We start from the raw sequence: 19188 nt of genomic DNA on the forward strand, positions 1-19188 counted from the left end.
TGGGGCACTGTGCCAGGTACTGTGGGAGTACAAAGCTATGGACAAAGTGGTTTCTACTTTCAATGGGTTGGCAGACTACAAGCTAAGATATAAGTCATGCACAGGAACAACTAATGGAGCACCACTTTATGTACTCATTTTCTATTAAATCCTAATTTGAGTTTAAAGAGTTACTTAATCTCATCACAGATCAAAAGATGGTTACTACATTTATACAAATTTGCCTCACTTTATGGAATACATTCTTCTGGGGCAATTATACATTAGCCATAGCTTGCGTATCAGGCCATGTTCTCACTAACATAAATTTTAATTTCAAAAATGCTTTATCTTCATGACTGAGGTTATGTCAACACAATTAAGGTTTATCTATTCACCTAAAACAGCTGTTAACTAACTCATATTACAAGTAAGGATTTCTTGAAGAATAACTTTTAGTTGGCATGTTAACTTCCCAAATAACTCTGAGATGAACTAGAGTGAGTTTTCTTATTATGACCACTCAATAACATGCATTTCAATGAGAGTAGTCTCTTTAATTAAATTCACTTTCTACTTCTTGCATTTAACACTTATCAGAGGCTAGACAGTTCTCTCTCAGGGTAGTTATGGAAACTTATGAAATAGATAAGTTAATTACCTTCTCTCATCTTCCCTCTCCCAAATTTTGCTGCTTTTCCTCTATTCGTCATCTCAGTGATGTCACGATTACCCACCAAATCACCTATGGAAATCATCTTAGAACCTTCCCCATTCTTCATCCCCTACGTCTAGTGGGTTACGGAGTCTCCCAATTATTCAAATATTGAATAGTTGTAGGTATTTTGCAAATCCAGTCTTCCTCACCATTTTTACTGCCTTAGTTTACTTGTTCTGTAGGTAGGTAGAGTAGCATCCTAAAGAATCTTCCTGCATCCAGCCTTACTCCAATCCTCCCTACCATGTATTGTCTGTATGGCACTAGCCATAGGGATCATTCTAACATGCAAATCTTGTCATGTCTTTCCCCTGCTAAAAATTCTTCAAAAATCTCCTATCCAGAATAGAGTTAAGTAATTTAGCATATAGATGTCATTCCCTTTAGGATATCGTTCCTGCCTATTCTTTCAGCTTTATCCTTTGGGACTCTTCCCGTGGGACCTGGATTCCAGGCACAAGAGCTCAAAGTGTCTATTATCTTTCAAGACTTCAAGCCTTGACCATGGGCAACTGGGTGGCTGTGGTGTGATTTACTCACATGGGGGAGAATGAGAAGCAAATCAGTTGAGGGAGGGGGAGAATTCATGAAGTTGTTGCATGAATTAACTTTTAAAGTGCATATGTATCCTTTAGGAACTATGTCTGGTTGCATGTAATAGAAATCTGAAAACAGTAGCTTAAACAAATAAGGGTTTCTTTTTCACAAGTAATAAGTCCAGAGGTAGGCAGTCCAGGGCTGGTACAGTGGCTCAATGATATCATCAGTGCCGCAGACTCCTCCTATCTTCCCACTGCACCGGCCTTGATGTGCAGCTTTTGTCCCATAGTTGAAAAATGGCTGCTCCACTTTCTTGACTGATTTCCAGGCAAGAATTACCCAGGCGCAAACTGTAGGTCCTTTGAAGATACTAACAAAAACAGTCAGAGAATGGAAATAAATGGAATTAGAGAGAAATGTGGTTGAATGCTTTAATGAGGAAAAATAAATTTAAATTATCATGTACGTTAAGAAAAAAATGTATCCTAACCACTGGGGGTGGGGCAGGTAGAGACTCATTTGAGAATTCAATAAAAACTATCAACCGTCATCCCAGAAAATGCATGTATGCATATACCTGCAAATTTTTGTATTTTTGCAGGGTCTACAGACTCTTCTCTGTAAAGCTTGACCCTGAACCACTAGTGGTTCCTGGACATCACTTAAGAATCCCTAATTAGATGATGTGAGCACCTAACTTTGACTATTTTTGTGCACTAGAACTAGCTGTAGTGCAAAAAAAAAAAAGAAAAATCGGTGCATTTGATGGTCTAGTTCCATTATAGCCTAGTGCACTTAACTACTAAGAGACTGTTGATTAAATTAATGGAAGAATTTTGTTCAGGGTTGAAGTCAAATGATAAACGGAAATGTCCTTCTTGTGACCAACCACATAAATGAACTATTATTTGCAAGCATGTCAGTGCAACATTACATGGAATCAAATAGAAGGAAAAAATGTAAATTTTCGATTATAAAGTTTTCAAATAAATTTCCAATTCCTTTACAGATTTTTCATATTAAAGGTTTACCAACTGGTTTCTTATATACTGTGTTCTTATTGTATATTTATGTTACCTTAGCTGCAGATGTTGTTAATCTTTTTCTCTCTGCTAATAACAGCAAAAAAATGTCAGAGGATTTGCCGTATGAAGTGAGAAGGGCTCAAGAAATAAATCATTTATTTGGTCCAAAAGATAGTGAAGATTCGTATGACATTATTTTTGACCTTCACAACACTACTTCTAATATGGGGTGCACTCTTATTCTTGAAGATTCCAGGAATGACTTTTTAATTCAGATGTTTCATTATATTAAGGTAATGTCAATGTTATTAATTTACAAGTTAGCATAGGATCCATAATTTTAAGTCACTTATAGATGTGAAACAAGCAGAAAAGGGTCAGGAGGGAGGGTCCAAGGGAAATGGGGGGCTGCGAGGAGCGCCAGAATAGAGGTAGTAGTGACAGGCGGGAGAAAAGGAGAAGAAATGAGTAAAACAATAAATGCAATGAATAAAATGATAAAACATATGGACCATTGTGTCTATAAAATTTTAAATCTTTTATCAAGACAGCCACCAAATCATTGGCTATGTGGTAAAATTAACACCAAAATTTTAAATGGTATGGTTGAAGTGGCTCAATTACCATTTTAGGAAGCTCAAAATATAGTCATTTAATGTTGACTAAAGACCAATGGTAAAAAGGTTGGCTCTCTTTAGTCCTGCGCTTGTCTCCATTTGATTCAGATACCCTAACATACATCTGATCTTTCAGTACTTCATATAGCTAATCATTTTAAGGCTCAAAAATCTACAAGATGAAAAATATCAGCAATCCATTGCTATACCTAGAGAAAAACTGCTAGAGAATAACAAGCCAACAAAAACACACATAATAAACTGTATGATTATTTTTATATAAAGGATAGCCTTCCTTCCGGAGAGCTGGTAAGATCTAGTATGATTTAATGGAAAGAGTGTGACCCATATAGCCAGTGCCTGGGTTCAAATCCTGGCTTTCTCTCACTAACTTTGAACAAGATATTCAACTCCCCAAACCTTGCTTTCTTCATTTTATAAAATTGACATCATAACAATACTTACCCCATATGGCTGTTATAAGCCTTAAATGAGATAAAATATTTACTGCACTTAGCTGAATGCCTGGCAGATAGTAAAGATTATTAGTTTTGTTTCCTTGAATTTTTTGGCGTTGACTAAATAGTAGTTCTGGTAAGAGATCATAATGCAGCTATTCTTTGCTGCTGATTGAAGGGAGAGCTGAATACTTTGCTTGCCAGGCACAGAAGCAGCATGTTATCAAAACTGAGAGGGCCATCTTGAATTCTCATTCAGATAAGTGGAGGTAGGGGGAGTTAGCCGACATCTGTAGGGACCTGGCCCATAGGGGTAGAAAAAGAATTCTTTAAGAGACCAATACTAAGCTACATAGTAAGTGTAACCAGTGGTGAAAACAAAAATAACCAAATCCATTCAGAAAAAGAATTTATTCATATTCTTTGTTTATGGTTCTGGGGAATTGTTTAATGTACATTTTATCCAGAAAGCTATGTATTATCCAATTTTATATGTAATTCATTTATGTGCTTTCAAACCTTTAATAATACCATCGGATTTTAGAGTGTGTTTCATAAAGCTGTCTTACTAATCTTAGTTGATGAAGTGAAACATATTGAAGACATTATTGACTCTCTAATAGCAAAGAGAACAAGGCATATGGTCTTTACATAATAAGAAAAATGTTTTAAATTCTTTTCAGACTTCTTTGGCTCCATTACCCTGCTATGTTTACCTTATTGAGCATCCTTCCCTCAGATATGCAACCACTCGTTCTATAGCCAAGTATCCTGTTGGTAAGTCATATTTCCCACTGTCACAACTAAACAAAATATGTCTGAGATGAAACTCTGAGAAAATTAATTTAAAGACTATTTATAGCTACTTGGCTTATCAGTATGGCTTATAACTGTCAAGTAATAAGCAAAATATCGCAGGCAGTCTCTAACTATAGCAGATTTCCTCAATTTCATTGAGCAGCTTTCTATATTCCAGGAAAAAACACTGAGCTGAGGGAATTTGAATCTTTTATAATGGACAGTAAGCAGCCTGCCTTTTGCTTAAGGAAGACACCATCCCTATCTTCCAAGACTATTTACTATACAAACATTCTTTAAAAATATAATCTGAGCCAAGGCAGTCACTATCTTGCTGGCAAGATGTGCAGAAGTACAAAAGACCCCTGGAAAATTCTCTCCCAACATCCCTCTTAGCACCTGCTTTGCAGTAGAGTCTCTGGTAACCTGTGTTTGTTATCCATTCACTTGTTTGCCCTGTCAGTCACGGGGCTGTGAATTCATCTTTACCTTCTGGTAACTTCCAACATGCAGGTTTGCACTCTCATACACCCTCCCAGACAGACAGTCTCTTTTTCTGTATTCCATTCTCTTTCCTGAGTGACCTATTAGCGTAATTGTTTGCAGACCACACTATAATCATTAAAGTTGCTGTCACGACTTAAAATCTTTTTTGTCAGATCTCAGGTGGTTTAAATAAGAGAAATTTAATTTAAAAACAAGTTGTCAAACAATAGAAGCAAATTTAAGGTTATCTTGGTTATTCAATTATTGATAATTTTGGTGCATAATCAAGGGATCAGTTGAGGCAAGCTAAATAGCCAAGTATAGGTAATTATTTGAAACAAACCAAATGCTTGACAATAACGGATAAAGTTCCTTTTTCTCTGTAACACCATATAAAGCATAGGATTTCCAAGTCTTGAGAGAGCAATCTTGGCCTATTACATTTAGGGGGCAATGCTGCTCTTAGGTAGAACAAATATCTACTGATATGTTTGGCTCGTAAAAAGAGAGCCAAATCTTTCAAAGGTTTCAATATGGGGGAGTATTAAGATCATCATAAGTAATAGAAATATTGTATGTTCTCCTTTCAACTTTACTATTTTATTTGGAATATTTTTTATATCATCCAGCCATTGGGGGGAAAAACACTTAAGATCAGAGAGACACTCTCTCCAACTCAATGTTTTATAATACTCCTATGACTTTAGGTGCCACAAGATGTTCATTGTAATTTCAAGCATCATATGCCAACATGACAACATCTAGTGGAAGAAGGGAGACTCCCAGCAACTCCCCTGCAGACCTTCCATTATGGCCAGTTCAGAACTGGGTCACATATCCATTCTTAAATTAATCACTAGGATTAACGAGATTACTATGATTGACTAAAACTATTCTACATTTACTCCTGAGTTGGATACCCCAACCAAAATCAGGACTCTGTCAGCAAGGAGTAAGACAGAATGAATTTTGGGTAGGCAACCAACAATGTCTTCTACAGTATGCATACAAGACATATCCATGAACACATTTTCACACATTTGTACAAATCATTTATGTACTGATACATACCTTAACCGCACTTATATCATATACTTAAGTATATCCAGGAAAGCTAAGCACAAAAATGAAAATGAGGATAAAAGAGAATACAGTAAGATTTTGTGAACTGAGAAATAACAGAAGTGGATGAAAATAGAATAGGTGGAAAAGACTGTATATGAATTGGTGGAAGAGAGTGGATGATGCTATACTTGGTAAATGGTTTTGTAAATGGTTAAGATGATGATTGGAGTGATAACAGTGTGGGAGACTTGGGCAGGAGGGAAGGGACTAGATAAGTGGTTTAGAGAAAGAGTATTTTGTAGGTTTATGGATGGATGCTTGACAGCCACACGAAATAGACCTGATAGTACAGGCAGAATTTTACTGGGGTGAGAAGAAATGAATACAAATTGTTTCTACAGAAAATTAAAACCATTTCACTATCATGTTGGGATGGGTTGTTATATTAAAGGCAAGAATGTTGCTCTAGGGTCACATAGGTTGTCATTTGACTTCAATCCATGGCTCATTTAGTCTAGATTTCTATTACTAAATATTATAGATGTGTTTTCTCCTACAAGCTAAATGTTAGGTCCGTGACAGTTTCTCTTTGTGGCCACTTATTATTTTGTCAGTATAAATTTGTCTGCTCCTTTTACTATATTATTACTTTTTAATATTTTGACAATATTGAAGGAAATTTAAAGAAAAAAGACCCCAAAACCTTGCTACTATAACACAACTCTTTGATTTTTTTCCCATGTTCTCTCCCAGTCTTTATTTACTATGCATATAACTTGTACATGTAAATGTTCTGCTTTATTTTTTGCCTAACATTAGGTCTCAAATATTTTCCATGGTGCTGCATGGTCTACCTCTTTAATCATTTTTAATAATGGGATTCTAGATCTTGATATATGAGAATGCTCGATCTTATATTCTAATACTTAGATGAGTGTGACTGTCTCCCCTTCTGTACCTAGGTATAGAAGTTGGTCCCCAGCCTCAAGGGGTTCTGAGAGCTGATATTCTGGATCAAATGAGAAAAATGATTAAACATGCTCTTGACTTTATACATAATTTCAATGAAGGTAAGTAGTAGGCAGAAATTGTTTCTTTAATTGTTAGCTTGTGTGTGTAAATAAATCAGAAAAGGAAGATGAAATGGAGTACACATAATGACTTAACCACTAAACATTGAAATAGCAATGGAACCTAGGTTACATTTGCCATGTTTGTGACATCAGTTGCTTTTTAAAAAATTTAATCACTTCAGCCATTCGTCAATGACCAGTGTAGACACATTCAAGAAAAGCAGCTACCAAATAAAGCTCCCCAAATGAAATCCTCATTTTCCTATTAATCTCCATTTTTAAAAGCAAAGAAATACAAATGTCCAATAAACAGATGAAAAGATGTCCAGTATCACTAGTGATCAAAAAGTGCAAATTAGGGGCTTCCCTGGTGGCACAGTGGTTGAGAGTCCGCCTGCCGATGCAGGGGAAACGGGTTCGTGCCCCGTTCCGGGAAGATGCCACATACCGCGGAGCGGCTGGGCTCGTGACCCATGGCCGCTGAGCCTGCGCGTCCGGAGCCTGTGCTCCGCAATGGGGGAGGCCACAACAGTGAGAGGCCCGCGTACCGCAAAAAAAAAAAAAAAAAAGTGCAAATTAAAATGCAAAACCATTTTCTCCCATTAGATTGGGAAAATATTAAAATCTGATAATATTAAGTGTTGGTAAGGGTGTAGGAAAAGGAGACATTGTCCTTCCCTGCTGGTATAAATTGGTAAAGACACTTAGAGGGTAATTTTACAGTAACCACTTTCTAATACGCACAGATCCTATGACCCAGCAGTTCCACATCTCAAAGAAACACAAACACATGCACACCTACATGCCACATACAAGGGTGGCCACTGCAGCATTGTATGTAAAGCAAAACAATGGAAATGACCTGAATATCCATCAGTTGGTTAGTTAAATAAAATAGCGTGGAAAGATCTTCAAACTACATTGTTAATTGAAAGAAAGCAAGTTGCAGACCAAAACATACAATATACCAATTTGCTTCAAAATAATAATAATAAACACTTGCTGGAATATACATAAATATATATGTTAGTACATAGGAACAGTTCTAGAAGAAAACATATCAAACCGATAACAGCAATTACTGGGGAGAGGAGGGGAAAACCAGGTTAATTTTGTTTTAATTGTGTTCAGGAAGAATGATGTATTCATGTATTATTCGTGCAATTACAAAACAGATGGGGCTGGTGGTGAGATGGGTACATGGATCTCTATGTACTATCTGCTCATTCATTTGGTAAACCTAAAACTGCAGCAGAAAAAATAATGAAATCTATTAATTATTTTAAAAATAACTTAAAATTTTTAAGAATTATAATAAAAGTAAAATCAAAGAGGCATCTTATGTAAATAATTATTCATACAGGCAGAACTGAAATTATTTGTTGAGGAATGGGCCATTACAGTGAGAGGGCTGGTGAATAGTTCAGTGCCTGTGGGGAGTATAATCCCTTAACCTGTTTGTGCATCCTACTGTGATCACAGGAATTTCTTCCGTGCTTGGGAATCCTTTGACTCCAAAGTCACAAAGACTGAAAATCAGCATTCTACCACCTTTGTCTGAGGACAGGTTCTATACGGTCTAGTGGACCTGGTGTTGGGAAGGTCATCAGTTATTCACAAGAAACCATTCAAATAGTGAGTGTGAGACTATGATGTTAAGAAACAATGCACCCAGGTAGAAGGCCACAGACCTGACTGAAAAAACACATGGTTTTCAAATCACAGTCCATAGATTCCTGCTACTGGGTAGGGATTTAGTAGCTGTCCTAGTAGCTCCGGGACAGCCAGCCCACCTCTGCTTCAATCAGAGCAATTCTATCTGTTTTATCCTTGTAACATTTCATTTAACCAAAGGATTCTGCAATTCAACATTTTAAAACCATTATTAATTTAGACTCTCCACTTTGATGGATTTTTAACTAACATGGAAAGAGCACCATTATCCAAACAATGCTGGCAAAAGGATCATACCATCTGAAGAAAAGTCTCTAGAAATGTATAGAAGAGCTCCATTTTTGGCTCTGTGCTACTCAAAGTTATTATTAGTGACTTGGATAAGGACATAAGTGACATGCTTATATAAGTGGTAAGTGACAGGAAGCTATCAGGAAAGTATCTGGGTTCAAAAGGTGTATCCAAAAAGTTCTGACAATATTTAACAATAATCTAGACCAAATGTTTAAGGTTAAATACATCAGGAACAAAATTTTACTTTCATGTTAAAAAATCCCAGAATGAAGGAAGTGATAGTCTCTTTTCTGCTTGGCTAAACAACATTTGGAGACCGCTGAATAAATTCCAAGTCCATATTTCAGGAGAAACATCTACAAAGTAAAGGTTAGCCAAGGAGTTAGTTGAGCACGTTGAAGAGTTTGAAAACCATAATAGGAATGATCCAAAGATAGAACTTCAGTTTACACATAGAACTTCAGTTTACAAAGTACATTCACATGTATCCTCGTGTATGTGACAATATGAGTGGAGCCTGATAGAATCAAAGATACTTAGACTGGCAACAAGAAGTCTTAAGGCCAATTTTATTTCAGAGTTTCAGAAGTGTTATATTGGAAAGGAATTAGACATGTTTTCTGTGACTCAGAGGCCAGAATAGAATCGGTGGGATAGTGTTACCTAAAGACAGAAATTTCTGGGACTTACCTGGAGGTCCTGCGGTTAAGACTCACGCTCCCAATGCAGGGGGCCCAGGTTCAATCCCTGGTCAGGGAACTAGGTCCTGCATGCCTCAACTAAAAAAAAAAAAAATCCCGCATGCTGCAGCTAAGACCTGGTGCAGCCAAATAAATAAATATTAAAAATAAAAAAGAAAGAAAGAAAGAGATTTCTAATTAACGAAGCTGACCAACAATGGAACAGACCACATTTTGTGAGGTTGTTTAAAAGCAGGAGCAAGATGACCACTTGATCAGAAAGATACGGAGAATATTCAAGCATCGATGAAACTTAGGCATTTGAGACTCCTTCTAGCTCTGAGATTCTAAGTAGCAAAAACATGCTCCTTTGTGTTCTACCACTTTCTCCTTTCCTCCCAATGGACCTTCTGGTTTAAAGGTATGACATCTGCTGTTTCCATCTTCATCTTGGAAGGTGTGGTAAATTCTAAAAATGGCCACAAATTCTTCCCTTCCCTGCTTCCATGTCCTATCAAGAGATGGAGTCTGTTTTCCTACCACCTGAATCTGGCTTGGCCATGTGACGTGTTTTGTGCCACAGAAGAGGTTTGAAAAGAACTTGAACATCAGGGCTTGCTCTCTTGCTGACCTTGGGAACCTTGCACTGTCATTATGTGAATCAGTCCACCCTAGCCTGCTGGATAATGAGAGACTGTGAGGCTGAGAACTGAGACACCCCAGCCAATAGTCCTGCAGCTCCGGCTGACAGCCTGTCAAATGCCAGATATGAGAGTAAAGCTGTCTTAGATCATCCAGCCTCCTGCTGACCTGCCATCTCACCACAAATGCATGAGCAAGCCAATTAGAAATCAGCCAGTCCAGCCTAGACCAGAGGAACGGGCCAACCAACGCACAGAGTCATGAGCTAAATTAGGTGGTTGTTGTTTTATGCACTAAGCTCTGGCATAGTGCGTTACGCAGCAAAAGCTAACTGATACAGAAGTAATCATGGGGTATCTGCATTCCAACCCTGGCTGCACTTTCCACGCCAAGGGGAAAGGAAGATTTTTCTTTGGATTGCAACCATAGCACACTAGGGGCTCTACGCTGGATGAAAGTTCATCCTGTTTATTAAGAGTTTGCCTGGTATAAATGTAAACTACTGCTTTTCCAAGTTTCTGGGCATTGGGTTGTTTAATGCTGCGTCTTTGTTAGTTGGACTCCACTGTTGGCAGACTGCCTGCATCGCAATATCTCACTGCTCAGGAGCTACCCAAATGTTTAACATACTTAGTTAAGAGAAGGAGCACAGTGGGGAAGTCATCTAACCAGTTGAACGTCCTCCTGAAGTTATGCAATCACAGAGTGTCAGAGCTGGAAGAGTCCTTCAAGGTAAACTAATGTGAAACCTTCATTTGAGAGGTAAAGAAAGTGAGCTTCGAGAAGTTCAGTGTCTTGCTCAAGTTTACACAGCTAGGAGACTAGAGCCTAGGTATCATGACTCCCAGTCCTAGCCTCTTTCTCTCCCACACTGGCTTTTTAAGTTCCGTTTTCTACCTCTGTCCTACCTCGGTGTACTTGTGGACAGTGTGTCGGTAGGCATAATTTGAGAACATCTTTTGGTTTAGTGTTGTTTGTGAACATCCTTAACTAAAATTTTATGGAACCATATAAGACCCCGAATAGCCAAAGCAATCTTTAGAAAGAGGAACAAAGCTGGAGGCATCACATTCCCTAACTTCACACCATATTACAAAGCTGTAGTAATTAAACCATATAATACTGGCATAAAAGCAGACACACAGATCAATGAAACGGAATAGAGGGCCCAGAAATAAACCCATGTATATATGGTCATTTAATTTACAAGAAAGGGGCAAAGAATATACAATGGGGAAAGGACAGTCTCTTCAATAAATGATGTTGGGAAAATTGGACAGCCACATGCAAAAGAATGAAACTCAACCACCATCTTAACCACCATACACAAAAATTAACTTAAAATGGATTAAAGACTTGAACATAAGAATTGAAACTATAAAACTTATAGAAGAAAACATAGGCAGTGAGCTCCTTGAAATAGGTCTTGGTGATTTTTTGAATCTAACACCAAAAGCAGAAGCAACAAAGGCAAAAATAAACAAGTGGGACTCTGTCAAATTAAAAAGCTTCTGCACAGCAAAGGAACCCATCAACAAAATGAAAATACAATCTACTGAATGGGAGAAAATATTTGCAAATCATGTATCTGATAAGGAAGTACTATCCAAAATATGTGAAGAACTCATACAACTCACAGCAAAAAAAAAAAAAAAAAAGTGTGATTTAAAAATGGGCAGAAGATCTGAATAGACATTTTTCCAAAGAAGACATACAGATGGCTGACAGATACGTGAAAAAATGCTTTACATCATTAATCTTCAGGGAAATTGAAGTCAAAACTATAATGAGGTATCCCCTCACACCTTTTAGAATGGCTGTTATCAAAAAAATAAGAAATAACAAGTTTGGTTGAAGATGTAGAGAAAAGGGTACACTTATGCACTGTTGGTGGGAGTCTAAGTTGGTGCAGCCACTATGGAAAACAGCATAGAGGTTCTGCAAAAAATTAAAAATAAGACTACCATATGATCTAGCAATTCCACTTTGGGGTATTTATCCAAAGAAAATGAAAACACTAATTCGAAAAGCTATAGGCACCTCTGTGTTCATTGTAGCACCATTTACAATAGCCAAGGTATGGAAACAACCTGTGTCCATCAATGGGAGAATGGATGAAGAAATTGTGGTATCCATATACAATGGAATATTATTTAGCCATAAAAAAGAATGAAGTCTCGCTATTTGTGACAGCATGGATGGACCTCGAGGACATTATGCTGAATGAATAAGTCAAGCAGAGAAAGACAATTACCATATGATCTCTCTTATATGTCAAATCTAAAAATGAATAAATAAAAATTTAAAACCAAGCTCGTAGATACAGAAAACAAATTGGGGGTTGCCTTAAAGCAGAAACAGGTAGGGATGGGAGAAATGGATGAACTGTCTGAGGGGTTTTTTAATTTAAATAAATTGAATTTTTTTAAAGCCACTCTAACCTATTAGACAGCCTGGAAGTTTCATTTTTCAAGCACAGTGTAACCATGAAAAACTCAGTAAGACACAGACAAATCCAATAAATAGAAGAAACAAAGAAATCAAAGAAAATAAGAAATCGAGTGTTGGACTCTTTGGTGTATTGGATTGGTTCAGGATTATGAAACCTAAACTTCTTATTGTTAATAGAAAGGGTACAAGTCCTTTATAATATATTGTCCACTTACTCCATAGGCCAAGGAAGTTAAAGGCCTCTGGGACCTGAGATCTTTAGTCATAGAGCCAACGCTCAGCATTTTGGTAATGCTGGCAATGATGAAATAAGATAACACTAGAGCAAGAGCTGTTATGGCCAATGACATGTGCCTCTAAGGGTGGCTTTTTCAGCTTTAGGTTAGGACATTCAAGCACCAGAAAGAAGGTCCTGTACAGTGTCTCAGTGTTAGTGGTGGCAGAGCAGCTCTCTGCCTGAAGCTGTACAAGCCTGTGGCATTTTTCTTAATAGCCCCAAGTTGGAAATGTGCAAGATGTCTATAAACCATAGAAAGAATAAATAAATTATGGCATTTTCTCACAGTGGAATACTATACTGCAAATATAATGAACAATAGCTACATACCACAATAGGGATGAATCTTCCCCAAAAGTTGATCTTAAGAAGACAGACACAAGATGCATATATTGATTGATTATATTTGTAAAATATTCAGAAGTAGGCAAACCTGAACTATATTGTGTGGGATTCATGCACGGGTGGTGAAACTATAAAGTAAAGCAAGTGAGTCATTACCAAAATTAGTGATTACTGCTCAGATGGGAAGGCGATGGGATCATGATGGGAAAGAGACATGCAGGGATGCTGGTATGCAGGCAATGTTCTTGTCCTGGGTGGTGGTTCCATGGCTAATCACTTTACAGTTCATTAAACTATATACTTATGTTTCATGTACTTTCTGAGTGTTATACTTCACAATAAAATGGTTCAAAAGCAAGAAAATAGTGTGTTCTCCCTGTAACTGTCTGTCTTCAGTTTTCATTCTTCTTCCTTCTTTAAAGTATCAACTTCCCTTTTTTCAGGAGATTCTGTTAGTTGCTATTTATACATATTGTTTTTGCCATAGGTAAAGAATTTCCTCCCTGTGCTATTGAAGTCTATAAAATAATGGAGAAAGTTGATTATCCCAGGAATGAAAGTGGAGAAATTGCTGCTATTATCCACCCTAAACTGCAGGTAACATTCACTATTTCTTTTAAATGTTGAAAATAATGATGCCCTACCTTTGAGTAGAACTTTACAGTCCATAAAGCACTTTACATGCATGAGCTCATTTGATGTTCTCAAAAACACTGCAGTCTAAGGTATTCAGACCGTCACTCAGTGAATATTTACTGAGTAAATCCTTTGCTGGCTCTGGGGGTACATCAGTGAACATGGTTTATATTCTTGTGGAATTTATAGTCTAGATATACTAAAGTCTAAACTGTGATCTTGAAATGAAGATAACCAGATGCTATAACAGAATAATGAGGTGGGGATGGGGGTCAGAGAATGTGAAATTCCTGTTCAGGTGCAATGGGTAAGAATTATTATATATATTTTAATATAAGAAAACAGAGGCTCAAAAATTATATCCTTCCCATAGTCCTATAGTTATTGATGACAGATCCAGAACGAATGTTCTTTGCAGTTGACCACATTGCTACCACCTCCCTGTGATCACTACTGTATAAGTTAGAGCAAAACAATCAGAACCTTTTTCTCTGGAATGTTTTCTGCCGCCTTTTCCTGACTCCTCAAAACCTCAATGTCTGCTCCTTGTGTGGTTTGATCAATAATGGCATAGTGAAGGGGAAGAAAAGGCTCCTAGGAATGTATAGGAGGTTTAAAACTGGAAAAGGCAGAGATAAAAGCAGAGAGGAGCAAAGATTCCAAAAAGCTAAAACATCCATCTCCATGCACAATCTCAGACCTCAGAAATGTGGAAGTGATCCAGTGGGTTGTCTAGTCTGGTACATTCATCCCTGGATGCACATTGCCTAGAGAGCCTTTTGAAAAATAACGATCTCCCACTCTGGGATAATCTGATCGTATTGGCGTGGGTAATTAGGGTGGAAAACCACTGATCCAGTTCAGACTCCCGTTTAATGATCCTAATGATAGTTATTCAGACTTACAACTTAATAAAGTAGCCTGCCCAAAAATAGACTCGTGGAGCAAACCCAGCTTTGTGCCTTAGTGCGATCCGGGTGGAAACTTGAAGGAGGAGCCTTGGGCAGTGTTTTAAAGGACAGAAAGATAAAGATTGGGGGAGAGAAAAGAGGAAAGCACTACAGGTAACAAAAATTGCACATACAAGAAACAGAGGCCAAAGTGATGATGTCACAACCTGCTACAACACAGGATTTAAAAAAAAAATTTTATCGGAGTATAGTTGCTTTACAGTGTTGTGTTAGTTTCTACTGTATAGCAAAGTGAATCAGCTATACGTATACACATGTTCCCTCTTTTTTTGGATTTCCTTCCCATTTATGTCACCGCAGAGCACTGAGTAGAGTTCCCTGTGCTATACAGTAGGTTCTCATTAGTTATCTATTTTATACATAGTTATCTCATTAGTCATCTATTTTATACATAGTATCAATAGTTACAAATGTAAGTTTTACATTCCTCAAGGATATCCATGAAAAATACAAAAATCATCCTGGGGAGGCAGAGAGGTAAGATTGATGGGATCACTAATAAACAGGGCTAGTTGTAGGTCTTGAAAGTCAGGAAGGATCATTTTGATTTGGTAGACAGTAAGGAACGGCTCAGTATTCTACAGGAGGGATTGACTGATTGACTATTTCAATAAATATATTTGAAGGACTTCTCAGCTTGTTCTGGGCCCTGAGATTCAAGATAGGGTCTCTCATAGAGCTTCCATACTAATAAGGGGAGAATAGACCGTGAATAAGTAAACAATACATCAACCACATGATTTCAAATTGTAATAAGTGCTATAAAAGAAATAAACAGAATAATATAGGAGCAGTTAACAAAGGGTTCCTACTAGATGGAGTGGTCAGAAAGAGCCATCTCTGAGATGAGGGCATGGAAGCTGGAACCTGGAAGGTGAGAAGTAAGCCGTGTGGAAAACAAGTGCAAAGGTTCTGAGGCTGGAGCAAACTTGGAGTGTTTGAGGAACAGCAAGAAGACCAGTGTCAACGGAGAGTAGGAAGTGAACAGAGACCCTGGAGCCAGAGACTCAGGCAGGCACCTGGTTATGAGTCCAGATTTTATTCTAAAAATGATGGTTCTTAATCAGGGGTGCTCACTAGAATGCTCCAGGTTCCCTCTTCCCACCCCCCAATGCTTGGAGCCTATCACAAAAGCACTAATACAGTGCTTCTCAAGCTCCAGCCACATGAGAATCACCTGAGGAACTTTGTAAAATCCTCATTCTCCGGCCCAGGGATTCTGATTTAATTTATCAGGGTGGAGACAAGAAGTCAATTAGGTTCACCAGGTGATTTTCATGTGGCTCAGGCTTGGGTAGCACTGCCCATCGGAATCTCTGCAGGTGGGGCTCGCAGACAGTGGGGAGGTGTTGAAGAAACCCTGTCCGTCGTTCTGGGGCACATCTCTGACTGAAAACCACTGGTCTGGAGCAGTAGTGCTCAGCCACCCTGTCCTGTAGCATCACCTGGGGCTTTAAAAAAGATACAAACAGCGGACTATAACAGCGAGTAGCATGAGGGAATTGGAGGAGGTGTGTCATGGAATTATGCTTCTTGATTACATGCTTATATGACCCTGTGCTATACATTTGTCAAAACTCATAGAATCATACCCCAAAATGGTTGGATTTTACTGCATGTAAATTTAGAAAATAGTGATGCCTGAGCCCCACTCTTGAGATTCCCATTTGATGTATCTGAGACGGGGCCAGCCTTTATTCATCTATATTTTTCAAACATCCCAGGTAATTGTGACATGCAGCCAGGGTTCAGAAAATCGCTGTGGTGCAACGCTTCTCAAACTTAAATGTTGCACCTGTGAACCTCTGGGGATGTGTTAACATGAAGATTTTGACTTAGTAGGTCTGCGGTGGGGAATCAAATTCTGCTTTTCTAACAAACTCTCAGGTGATGCTGCTCTGCTGCTGGGAACTGTTAGAAACACAGAATCTCAGACCCCCACCCCAGACCTATAGAATCAGAATCTGCACTTCAACAAGATCCCTATGTGATTTGCAAACACAGCAGAGTTTGAGGAGAACTGCTCTAGGGTTCCTTTGGGGTGCCAGCATTGGTGTTTGAGGGCTCACAGGTCCAAACCCTGGTGGGGACCTCTCAAACGATTCAGTTGTTATCCTAATGTGGGGACACGTATGGGAAATACCCACGTCGTCTTAGAGTTTTCCCAGCCCACACCCCACCTTCTCCCACCAGTTCCCACCAGTATAGAACCTCCTAGCATGCAGGCACAACGTCACTCATTTTTTATCCCCAACAGTAGAATGTCTTATACACAGAAGGCTCTTAATGGATATTTCCTAAATTTTGCTGAGCAGAATTTAACTTCAGGTAGCAAGAGTTAGGATATGCACCTGAGGAGACACTCATTTAGTTTTGCCTTTTGATATTATAAATCTCTTTGGCAATATTCAAGGCAAACCTGATATTGAAGCAAACTATAATCACATGTGTCAGTTATAAGAATAAAAAGGGGAACTATTAAAACCACTGCCCAAATTAACTGCTCAATCTGTTTAGTCAGATAACTCACATGCCTCTACACTATCTCTTTTAAAATAAGACAATGCTGTCATTTTAGTTGTCTAGAGCCTGACATAAACATTTTTTTAATTTATTTTTTCTTCAAGTATAGTTGACTTACAATGTTGTGTTACTTTCTGGTGTACAGCAAAGTGATTCAGTTATACATATATGTGTTCTTTTTCATATTCTTTTCCATTATACAATGTGTAAAGTAGGCGAAAAATCTAATGTAATTTATGTATTCTAATTGTTTCCTGAGAGGATCAAGACTGGAAACCATTGCACCCTGGGGATCCTGTGTTTTTAACTCTTGATGGAAAGACTATTCCATTGGGCGGAGACCATACCGTGTACCCAGCGTTTGTAAACGAGGCTGCATATTATGAAAAGAAAGAAGCTTTCGCAAAGACAGCTAAACTAACACTCAATGCGAAAAGTATTCGTTCCTCTTTACATTAGAAATCACTTCTAGCTCACTTGTTATAGGGTACGTTGAAAAGTTCTACTAGTTCGTAAGCTCCTGAAGAGCAGAATTGTGCCTTATTCATTTCCACAGCACCTAGCCCAGTGCCTTGCACACAATGGACATTCAGGTAAATTTCTTGAATGAGTGAATACATTAATGAATACCTTTTATAGATATCGTACTTTATGTATGTAACTTATTCAAAGAAGCACATTTCTTATTTCTGTATAGCTTTTTATACCTTCTACTTTGATAGTTTAACATTCTTAGTAAACAGCCTTTGAATTTAAATTTTAACATTGAAATAGATACTATATACACAAAAAAATAACTTGAGCATATAATTAAATGTTGTATGTTTTCAAGTAATATAAAAATGCTGCTAGAAACTAATGGTATTTTAAATTTTTTCACATTTGAATTAATGATAAAGTATTAAGGATCCAGTCTATCGACTTCAGCAGTAGTTGTGTTATCTGTAGGTTTTTCAATGCTCTTTTGAAGATGAAATGTGAACAAGAAATGAGGGCTGATTGTAAAGGTGACATTATGAATAAATCAAGAAACTCTGAATGGTCCTTTGTCCACTGACAGCCACCCACACAAAGCATCACAAAATATCACTTCTCTGGCATGCCCACTTGTTCTGGGTTGACCTCAGGGAGCGAAGAACCTCCTTCAGACCTCTCACACGCCCCGCTAGAAGCTCACGTTCCTTCCCAACTTGGCAGGCATGTTGCTCCCAGCCCTCCCTTCTTACTTTGAAAGAACACGCTTGCCCCTCTTCCCAGCCAACGTGTAAGGAAGTCTTTGGGCTCCAGTAGCATAGGTAGTAAAGGCAGAAAGAGCAGAGGGCAGCGGACACTAGCGGAAATGTGACCCAAAGCCATCTCTGGTTCACAAATGCATTCTTTTAAGACATTCCCCCCTGGCCTAAATGCCCAAGTCCCTCACTCCCAGGATTCTTCTCCTCAAAGGTCCTCGGGCTAAAACTCTGCCTCTCTCCCGCTCCAATCCCTGCAGGAGCCTCCCCTCCCTCCTCATGGCAGCCAAGTAAAGAACACTTTATCCCATGATTTGGACCCCATGGAACCCATGTTTATGGTTTCAAATATATTTACAAAATCACACTAACATTATCTGTAACGTATATATGTCTAGATATAGACAGTTCCATTCTTGCAAAGCAAATTCCATTAAGCCCATTTCATTCCATATGCACTGCTCTATAGCACACAATTAAACTGTTTCTAAATTTTCAGCATTTATTTTTGCACTTTACCAAAACTATTTTCATTGGAATAAACTCTCTTCCTTCTGAATTCTTTACTAAAGTTTCAATTTATCAATCACCTTTTGTATATAACAAGTTTTACCAAGCTTCCTTCTCCCATAGAACATAGAATGTTCCTTTGTGCTCTATGTCTAAGTTCAATTTTTCTAGGTCAGTTTTTTTCCATACGTATATTT

The 19188-nt window shown here is 38.1% G+C and overlaps 1 protein-coding gene across 5 annotated transcripts in view; it reads left to right on the forward strand.

Annotated features, from left to right (window-relative positions):
• Window positions 1-19040, forward strand: part of ASPA (aspartoacylase) — a 57156-nt gene extending 38116 nt beyond the window's left edge. For 4 of the 5 annotated variants that reach the window (XM_060290559.2, XM_060290560.2, XM_060290561.1 and 1 more), the window contains 5 exons: window positions 2360-2555; window positions 4021-4114; window positions 6649-6756; window positions 13610-13719; window positions 17514-19040. In XM_060290559.2, the coding sequence (XP_060146542.1) occupies window positions 2360-2555; window positions 4021-4114; window positions 6649-6756; window positions 13610-13719; window positions 17514-17711 (706 nt within the window). In that variant the 3' untranslated portion in view covers window positions 17712-19040. The remainder of the gene's footprint in view (window positions 1-2359; window positions 2556-4020; window positions 4115-6648; window positions 6757-13609; window positions 13720-17513) is intronic. The other variant, XM_060290562.1, reaches the window with a different exon arrangement.
• The last annotated feature ends 148 nt before the right edge of the window (window positions 19041-19188 follow it).

The sequence above is a fragment of the Globicephala melas genome, chromosome 20 (assembly GCF_963455315.2).
Source record: "Globicephala melas chromosome 20, mGloMel1.2, whole genome shotgun sequence".
In the NCBI taxonomy this organism is placed as follows: Eukaryota; Metazoa; Chordata; class Mammalia; order Artiodactyla; family Delphinidae; genus Globicephala; species Globicephala melas.